Here is a 10,185-nt window from a genome sequence, read left to right as displayed (position 1 = left end):
GATTATAAATTGTTATGATTTAGTTTAAAAAAAAAAATAAATAAAAACAAGACAAAACTTTAACTTCGAGTACACTGAAGCTATAATACCCTTTACAGACGCATTTCGTATAGCTTATATTATAGTTGTCCGATATGAACAATTTTTTCCGAGATAATACATTACTTTTGACAAAAATGCCACGGTTCATGAAGATATCACGTTATTTCTTCGAATTGAAAAGTTTTTCAAAAACAGATACTAAATCATTCAGTTTGTGTGACGGCTATATGCTATAGTTGTCCGATATTGGCGGTGCCCCCCAAATTAGCTGCTTCTTGAGCAGAAACGGACGGGGGCAAAATTTCACATCGATATCTCAAAAACTGAGGTCCGCATATACACAGACCGGCGCACATCAAGCAGATCATTTATATATCGGGGTTTTCAATAGGGACCATACAAAGGTAGACCGATAGGGACAGCAAACGACGCCATATATTTTCCCACTCCTTTGACATTTCTCTTCAGTAAGGTTTGCCATTTCATCGTGGAAAAAATATGCGACCCAACGAGTCGAAATTATTAAAATTTACTACCGAAATTCGGAGTCAGTGGCCCCAACTGTAAGGGCGCTACGTCCAATTTATGGTCGTCATAAGCGTCCTGCCAGATCAACAATTGAGCGTTTAGTAGAAAAATTTGAATCCGCAGGCACAGTACAAAATGTTCCCGTGTGAGTGAGAAGCGCCCGTAGTGTCGAGAATATTGCTGCCGCTATCGCTTCAATTGAGGAAGACCCAAATTTTGCGAAAAAATCTTAGCCTACATCCTCACAAGATCAAATTAACGCAAGAACTGAAGCCACTTGACCACCAGAATCGCAGAATCGTCGTATGTTCGTGAATTGGGCTGAGCAACAACTTGGTAATGTTCCAGATTTTCATCGAAAAATCATCTTCAGCTATGAGGCTCATTTGTGGCTGAATGGCTTCGTCAATAAGCACAAGATGCATTATTGGTCAGGCAGCAATCCACACGTACTACATGAGCGGTTTATGGGCCGGCTTCGTCATTGGACCGTACTTCTTCCGCGATGATCAAAACCGGCACGTTACTGTGAATGGGCATCGCCACCGCTCTATGATAACCGAATAGGATGATATGGACTTGGAAAATATGTGGTTCCAACAGGACGGCGCCAGCAGCCACACCGCGAATGTCACAATCGATTTATTGAAAACGAAGTTTGGTGAACGTGTTATTTCACGAAATGGCCCAGTCAATTGGCCGCCTCGATCGTGTGATTTGACGCCGTTAGACTATTTCCTGTGGGGTTACGAAAAGTCTATAATCTATGCCAACTAGCGAGCGACGATTGATGAACTTCGTACGAATATCGAACGTGAAATTGCAACAGTATCGACCGATTTATGCCTGAAAACCGTCGAAAATTAAGTACAGCATCTGGACTTCTGCAAGCGTTCCAATGGTGGCCATGTAAAAGAAGTCGAGTTCCATACATAATGGCATCGAATGTACTTTCACAGAAATAAAGTTTCATTGATATCCCAAAACGTTTTTGTTTTAATAAAAAAAAACTTTCGTAGCGGTCTTATTGAAAAACCCGTTACATATCTGTGTATATACTTTATAGGGTCTCCTATTGTTAGCTATTGGACAAGGGTTCTGTTGTATGAAAAGCTTTTATATTCATCAAAATTAACAACCGAAATCTCTTCTGGTTGGAGTTTCCAAACGTTCCAAGCCCATGTCTTGAGGGGTTATATCCACTTGCAAGTCCGAAAAAACGCACTTTATTGTGTTTTCGAAGAGACATCTTATTTCACAAACAAATAAAAATAATGTAAATTTACAGAATTTAATATAATTTAATAATTGGCGTTTCATTTCGAAAAATTCTGGTTTCCCTTGATCCGGTAGCCCATCTCCAGGACGATCTATTAAAAAAGTTGTCTGGAGCGCGAGAAAATTTTTTTGCTTAAAATCATATTAAATTCAAAAACAAAAAAGAAATATTATTTTACAAAGGATGAATACAGGTAATAATCGAAGTAGCAGATGTATTTCATTTTTGATAAAAGGTTGACATCCCAAAAAAGGATTTCTTATATTTAATTTACAATTCAAAGTGGCTTAAGAAGTTCCATGAGTTTCTCGGCTTCAAAACGATTTTTTGTTTTATTGAATTCTAAAACATCTCTAGAATATTGCCCTACTATAAATGCAGAAGTTTACTCGAGTAATAGTTTTAGAGATACAGCCTTGAAAAAATGCGTGCTCGAGTTCAGCAATACAGTCACTTAAAACTTTAAACGGGTTTTTTCGAACTGTTGGTCGGTTGTCAACATTTCTCAAGAACTACTTAAGTGATCTTAATGTCTTCGATGTATAATTCACAAGGTCTTGAGCGAAGAATTTTTTTGTTTAATTACAACTAATTAAAAAAAACTTTGACAAATTTTCTCCAAAATTGTCATTTCTTGGTAAACCAACTTCAGACCGTTCGCGCAGCTGTCGCACTGGAATTAGCTGTTTATAAATTTGGTGAATGACAGTTCGGAGTATTGTTCACAAGTTTACAAAAGCGTTTTGCCAAAAGTGAACGCAAAAAATTGATCAGCGATGGAATTCAAACGTAATAGTGTGATTGCTTTACACATTTTTAGCTAGAAAATCACAGCCAGCAATTGTTCGTGAGCTCAAACACCTTAATGTGAATAAAGTTTTTGTTTATCGCACCATCACTCGTTACAATGATACTGGTAGCATCGCAAAACGCCATAGAGGTGGTCATCAAAAGACTGCAACGTCACGTGAGATGGTTCGGAAAGTGAAGAAGCAACTTGAGCGAAATCCACGACGAAGTGCCAATCAAATGGCTAAAGAACTGAACAGCATCCGACGCATATTGAAAAATGAGCTCAAGGTCAAGCCTTACAAGTTCCAAAAGGCCCAAGATCTCACACCGAAGCAGCAACAAGTAAGACTTGAGAGAGCGAAGCAGTTGCATTTCATTGTGATTTCTGACGAAATAATTTTTCCAATTGAGCAATTCGTAAACTCTCAAAACGATAGGGTTTACTTGACCGACCGTTCATAGCCGAATCTAAGTCATCGGTTGGCCACCAGGAGGCAGCACCCGTCACAAATAATGGTTTGGGCCGCTGTCACCGCAGATGGGCGCTCTCCAATTGTTTTCATCGAGCCTGGCGTCAAAGTAAATGCGACATATTATCGGGAAAGTGTTCTGGAGGCTGCTTTGAAGCCGTGGGCAAACAAATATTTCGGTCGCAAACCGTGGACGTTTCAACAAGACTTAGCACCGTCTCACAAAGCGCGAGTGAACGAAAAATGGCTGAAAAACCAAAAAACAATGGCTCTCGAATTCACCAGATGCGAATCCAATGGATTATTCTCTCTGGGCCATTTTAGAGAGCAAGGTCCAAGTAAAAAATACACCAGTCTCGAGATGCGGAAGAGAGCCATTGTCCGTGAGTGGGCCAAAATACCGGCAAGTCACATTCGGCAGCTTGCGATTCGTTTTTTGACCGTCTCAAACACACAGTTAAGGCAAAAGGTGGTCATATCGAGCAAAAGTGAATTGGTCCTGAATTTATGATTATTTTGTACTTTAAAATAAATAAAAAATAATTTTCCAAACCGAATTTATGGTTGTTTTTAATTGGTTACACTTCGAGTGCCGAACCCTATATAAGAAATTCTGCTCTCGACGCGGAGGCGGCTTTTTTTTTGAGAAATGTATGCATGTTTCGATTATTAAAAAGTTTTAGTATTGAAATAGGTGCTCGAGGAAACTCATGTAACACCTTAAAAAGTCGAAAATATTACAAAAATTGTTTATTTCGATAATTTCCTCAAACCAAAATCTCGAAATGGTCGCATTTTTAGTGCAGATCCTTTGAATTGAACCCAACTTTGCAGGTCGGTATGTTGTTCGTAATTTCTTTTTATCCTAGTATAAAATAACTGCAAATAACATGTGGAGTAGGGTTAATAACTGTGTTCCAGAATAATATTACTCAAGTTTTAAATTAAAAAAATTATGCGATTATTGTGTGTGAAGTCATGCAATTTGTGGTTTATGTGAAGTTATAATTTCATAATTGTGATTAACTTGGAAAAACAAGAATATTGATACCAAGCAATGTAAAATGAAATACTCATTTGTTGATTACAAACTTTTTGCCCAATTTGTTTACCCAGCCAAGTCATTAATCATAAAAGTGTCGATATCTATGTAGAGATATTCCTCCATTTCCGATCAAGCAAATTCTCGGTGAAATATTTCAATTTGCATATCAATATGGTTATACCGAAGCCCATATTAATTAACGAACAGGGGAATCACATTCGAGCATAGTTCAGTTGACGTCAATTATGGCCAGAATTTACACACTTACATTGTGACAAAAGAGTACCCGGAAATTGTAGTTTAAATTTTTCTAAGTTGGTAGGACTGTCCTTAGTTACTATGCCAAATATACGCGCTATCTGTCAACCAGTTTCTTTACAGCAGCTGCTGAAGTCGATACATCTTATGGTACGTTGCGATTTTTACAATAAATAAAAATATCGCACACAGAATGTGTCTCAAATTTTGAATTTCTAACCAAATTTCGTGTGCGGAATCGTTGCGAATGTTGGAAAAGGCTTACGGTGATTCAGTGGTACAAAGCCTGCTGAGACGGTCGAGAGATCGTTGAAGAAATGCCTTGTTCTGGACGAGCTTCGAACTCTTGAAGTGATGGTAATATTAAAAAAGTGAAAGTTATGGTGCTTGAAAATCGTCAGGCAAGTGTTAAAGAGAAGGCAAGACAGCTCGTCATCTGTCGCGAGTCCATTCGAAAGATTTTGGTCGATATTTTTCAAAAAGAGTACCGTAAATACGTCTCTTTGGACATGCTTTATCGTGCGAATTCCGATCCCACATTCATGGAGAGCATTACTGCCAATAAGACATTGGTTTATGAGTTTGATATTCAAACATCGGAATGGAGGGAAAAAAACGATCCGAAACCAAAAAAAAAACCACGCCAAAGCCGCTCAGAAATCACCATGGTTGTTTTTTTTATTATTCGTGGTTTGGTGCATCATGAATTTGTACCGGATGGATAGAAGATCAATAAGGAGTTCTATTGAGGCGTTTGGGTGAGAACATCCGTCGAAAACGGCCGGAATTGTGGAAGAACAATTCATGGATTTTACACGATAATAATGAACCATCGCATTGAGCCACCATTTGTGACCAAATTTTAAGGCAAAAACGCAATGAATACCACCGTATTCACCATATTTTGACTTTGTGTGATTTTTTCATGTTCCCCAAACTGAAATTGCCGCTCCGTGGAACCTGTCGATCGAAGAGAATAAACAAAATTCGCTGAAAGAGGTCATCCAAAAAGCGCTTATGAAGAGTGTTTCAAAGACTGGAAAAATCGTTGGCATAAGTGTATTACATCTGTTCAGCATTGTCCATGAACGACCTCTTACATTACAAACACGGCGACGACTACAAGTCGTCAGACCGACGCCAAGCACTACTCATACACTTTCAGACCATTTGTGGTTGATTTCTGGGGTGACTAAATTATTATACTTGAGATCTCAAATCTGGATAAAGATTTTACTAAAACTACTAAGGGTTAGTGAATCATAGTCAAGCCTATTCGATTATACTTGCCTGAACTCTATAACAGGACTTTTTCGATAGTTTATATATTCAAAAATATCCTGTGAAATCGGTGAGGTCGTATCTTAAATAGTTTTTGAATGGCGGCGTTCTAAATAGCGACCGCTCAGAGGTGCAAACATATATAAGTGAAACTTTAAACGCGTTTTTCTCGAAACGACATGTTTCAAAAATGCTGACATTATAACTCAGCGAGAAATTGACCGATCGACTTCAAATTAAAACTGGATATAGTTGAATACATTTGCTATATTTCTTTTTGATTGAAAATTGTCAATTTGGCATTAAAAAACGACCATTTTTTTCGTAAAAAAAAAACAATTTTCTTTTTTAAAATTACGCCATTTTCTTAATTTTTGATATTTTCCAAAGATCGTAGTTCATTGTATAGAAAATATATTTAAGTTTAATAAACATTTTGAATTTTTTTGTTTCAGCTACTCAATCGACCGGAATCATGCCAGCAGTTGAGGCACTTTTTTTTCGGCACTTCCGCAGACAGCACATAACTCCGTTATTTTTCAATATTTTTGTAAAAAAAAAATTTTTAGTATAGCTAAATATACTTTATTACGTCCATAGAATGTCGAAACATTCAATCTAGTACTTTCTTTTAAAAAAATTCACGAAAATCGCCTAATTTTTCATGCGTCACACTGGTATAGCCCCTTAAAAACGCAGCTAACAGGCCTAAGTTTACATTTCTGTGAACCACTGTTTAAAATATTGGGAAGGATTGCTCAAATTGGTGGCAAAAATTGTAAAATTAATAATAAATAAATGAAGAACAACAGGTTCATTCTAATTTAAAATCTTTAAAACGTTTCTGGATTTTGACATTTCTACATACTATGGTATAGCAATCGGCTATGGCGACTACCGACTTAGGTTCCTGTGGTAGCCGATAGCAAATCGTAATTTATATTTTGGTATACGATTAGCGAATGGGAACTATATTCTTGCTATTATAGAAGTCTATTATAAAAAATTACTCTAAATAAACTAAAAAAAAAAAAAAATTTTAACAAAATGTAGTCATCAAAAAAAAAAAAAATATGTGAAGACTGATGAAATATGCATGTTCAACATACTAGTATTGGAATAAAAGCATATACATACCATCAGATTGCAGAAGCTTGTACCGCCAAAAGTTATCTTGACCTTAACGATATGAAATGATTCAAACGCGTCCCAGTATCCAGTCAGGCGATTTAATAAAGAGATTCAACCTTGTGACTTTTGTGCTTGTCCAACCAGGTCTTGTAACAAGCAAAATATGAGTGAATTCCATTTACTTCATCGTCTATGGTTATAGAAAACAGTATATTCAGATAGTTGCAAATTCAAAATGAGCAATTTCATGAACATCATCGCATAAAGCAATTCCTTTAAAAGTATAATAACAGCGGAGAAACAACTTATGATTTCTACTGTAAGATATTTCTGTAATAGCAACAACTGTTCCACAACCCCACATACTATGAGAATTAAGCAATACATTTTTCAAAGAGAAACATACAAAATTAAAAACTTTAGTTATATTAATATTTGAAAATGTACATTTCAATGGCAAACAATGCAAAATGACAAGAATTGGCAATGCCGCTGGTGTTATAGTGAAATACCCATATGCAATCGCAGCTAAGTTCACAAAGTAAAAATCTGTGAAGCTGAAAACTGTGCAAAAAGTGTGTAGCTCTGCTAATTGGAATAAAAAATGCAGTAAAAAGTGTAAATTAAGAACGGAAACAATATAAAAATGGCGATCCAAAAGCCAGGCGAGTGGGCGAACTCACTTTTAGCCCGTTTCGAAGACCAGGTGAGCGTAAAAGTTGAATTTTCACTCGGTTTCGCCCAGGGGCTCCTGTATAGCTATGCAAAAAAGCTGTCAGAAAATGTCCCTATCGATTGAAAAATTTCCCACTGTGCGAATGCAATAGCAAGAGTGTGCGAATGAAATAGTTGACGTTTGTTATTGTTTTGGGAAATTCATTTGTTTACGTTTTGTTTACACCGGCTAGCGTAGTGGTTGGGGGAGATTATGAATGAGATTGGATTATACACACAAAGTTTATGAATGAATTGCAATTGGTAATGTAAATGAAAAGTGAAAGTAGGGAAATTTTATCGTAACGCCACTAGTTGCAGCGCATGAATGACAGAACAAATGAATGATTTTACGTTACACTGAACTAGTGAATTAGGGAATGCGTACGCAAATTGTGGGAAATTTGGTAGTGTATTGGATTGTTATTTATTTTGGTTTTCAATAATTTCATAGGTATCTGTTTTATTATCGTTATATCAATGAAATTTTAATATGTAAATAAATAATGAATATATATTCAGTTATTAGTTAATTATTATAGTTACTTTTTTCATATAATTCCTTAATATAGCTGCCCAATAAAATTGGTTTGCATGGCACCCAAGCGCGCTTGAGTCAGGATCAGCTGACGGCCTGTCTCATACAAATTTCGCGTTATCGCTTCTCACTAGTTATATCTGGACTCACCAAAATGCTGCAACGAGTTAATGAAGCGGTAAATTTCCTAATATTTAATATTTTAACTTTAATTGTAACCATTTTTCTTAAATTTCTTTTACAGTCTATGCAAAACCGTCACGACGCTGAGCGTTGTTATTTTGAATCACTAGTCATTATATTAACAACTCTGGAACGTTGTTTGGCTAATCAGACAAAGGATACGGCACGTTTTGAGGAAGCAATGAATGTTAAACTACTTTTACGCGAAATTTCGCAATTCATCGATGTACAGAGTGATAATAATCCAAATGCAGCGCAGCTGAAAGCTATTGCGTCAAGAGTGCTTTTCGGACTTTCACAAAATCATTTTTCAGCTGTATTTAATCGCATATCAGCGCGCATACAAGAGTTGATCACATGCTCAGATGAGAATCCCGACTGTTGTGACATTGAATTAATACAACATATTGACATGGACATAAATAAATTAACCAAACTTTTGCAAGGTGAAAAATAATTTGCTAATTATATTGATGACGTTTCACATTACTTTTTAAACTATTTTTTTTAACAATTAGTGACCAAGTCAAGATCGAAGAAGGCGCCGCCTTTGATTTTGCTGCATTCGCTAGAGAAAGCCATTTGGAACTGGATTGAATACCATCCACATGAATTTCAGGATTTGCAACGCGGCATTGCCACCAAAGATATTTCAAGGTACAAAAATGTCATATTTAAGTCTTTATACCCTGAACAGAGTTCATTAAGTACGCTATGAGTAACTTGAAAGTGGTATTATGGCTTCGGTGGAGCCGAAGTTAACATTTTTTCTTGTTTCCACTTAACCTTTTGTTAATTTTTCAGCTGCTGGGAAACATTGCTGGAATTTGTTGAAGCATATAAAGCAGAAAATAAGAAGAACAAGACAACCGTCTGGCCATTACAAATGCTATTGCTTATACTAAATCCCGTAAGTTCGCATTTTCTGTCGGCATTTAAGAACAAAAACTAATTTTTTCCCAATATAGAGCTGCTTAGAAGCCACCGTCAATGAATTACAACAATCTGAAAAGGAGAAGGATAAAGAAAAATACAGAGATAAAGATAAAACGTCATTAACGCAAAACTCTGCGCAAACTGCACGTGACAAAGAGCAATCTGCTAAGCAGTTTATTGAGGGTATTAAACGTGGCTTGGGGCCACACTCACCCTCAAAGCAGGTCACTGAGTATGCTGCTATTGCTTGTGTAAAACTATGCAAAGCCTCAACATATGTCAATAACAACGATTCGAATAATGTGCTCTTCAAATTAGTGCAATATGTCATTAATGATTTGAAAGCTTTGCTTTTTAATCCGGTCAAGCCATTTTCGCGTGGCCAGGCGTACAACTATGCTGATATTGAGCTTATGATCGACTGTTGGGTTTCACTATTTCGCATAAATCCCCATAATATCGACACATTGAAGGTCTGCCTCAATTTGTCTTCACCGCAGGCGTATCATTTTGTAATTGTCTGCTCTTTGCTGAGGTAAATAATATACTCAAGAAATAAAAAAATTATGTGTTTTTTTTTGGTTTCACCCTAATACACATATTTTATAAACTTACTATAATTTCTTATGTTTTCTACAGATTAACACACATACACGTGGATTTTCGTCTACAAAATAAAAACTGTTTCCGCACCATCCATCAGCCAATACTATCTTGGTGGGCCAAAACCAATGTTGTACACTATCGTTCTGCAGAATTGCGCGCACTCTTCACCGATACCTTGAATAAAGCCACTCAGGGTTATATTGCGCATACGCCACTGCGTATGATAACATCGCTGACGCTGAAATCGAAAGATACGCAGAAAGGCTTGACGCGTTCCGAAGAGGGACCTGCACACAAAATGTTACTGCTCCTCTTGGTTCGGCTTATACACGCTGACCCGATGTTACTTTTAAATGTAGTTGCAAACATATTTTTTTTAGTA

The 10,185-nt window shown here is 36.7% G+C and overlaps 1 protein-coding gene across 6 annotated transcripts in view; it reads left to right on the top strand.

The window, feature by feature from the left end:
* The first annotated feature begins 7,387 nt into the window (after positions 1–7,387).
* Positions 7,388–10,185, top strand: part of LOC126751017 (neurofibromin) — a 41,353-nt gene continuing 38,555 nt past the window's right edge. For 4 of the 6 annotated variants that reach the window (XR_007665846.1, XM_050460908.1, XM_050460907.1 and 1 more), the window contains exons 1-6: positions 7,388–7,532; positions 8,113–8,707; positions 8,780–8,918; positions 9,066–9,171; positions 9,230–9,732; positions 9,837–10,158. Coding sequence is in view for 5 of the 6 variants with exons in the window: in XM_050460908.1 (XP_050316865.1) it covers positions 7,473–7,532; positions 8,113–8,707; positions 8,780–8,918; positions 9,066–9,171; positions 9,230–9,732; positions 9,837–10,158 (1,725 nt within the window). In the remaining variant the exon portion in view is untranslated. The remainder of the gene's footprint in view (positions 7,533–8,112; positions 8,708–8,779; positions 8,919–9,065; positions 9,172–9,229; positions 9,733–9,836; positions 10,159–10,185) is intronic. The other 2 variants (XM_050460910.1, XM_050460906.1) reach the window with 1 other exon arrangement.

The sequence above is a fragment of the Bactrocera neohumeralis genome, chromosome 2 (genome assembly GCF_024586455.1).
Source record: "Bactrocera neohumeralis isolate Rockhampton chromosome 2, APGP_CSIRO_Bneo_wtdbg2-racon-allhic-juicebox.fasta_v2, whole genome shotgun sequence".
Classification (NCBI taxonomy): Eukaryota; Metazoa; Arthropoda; class Insecta; order Diptera; family Tephritidae; genus Bactrocera; species Bactrocera neohumeralis.
The sequence above is the reverse complement of the archived record's forward strand: the minus strand, read 5'-3'. Positions and strand labels throughout refer to the sequence as shown.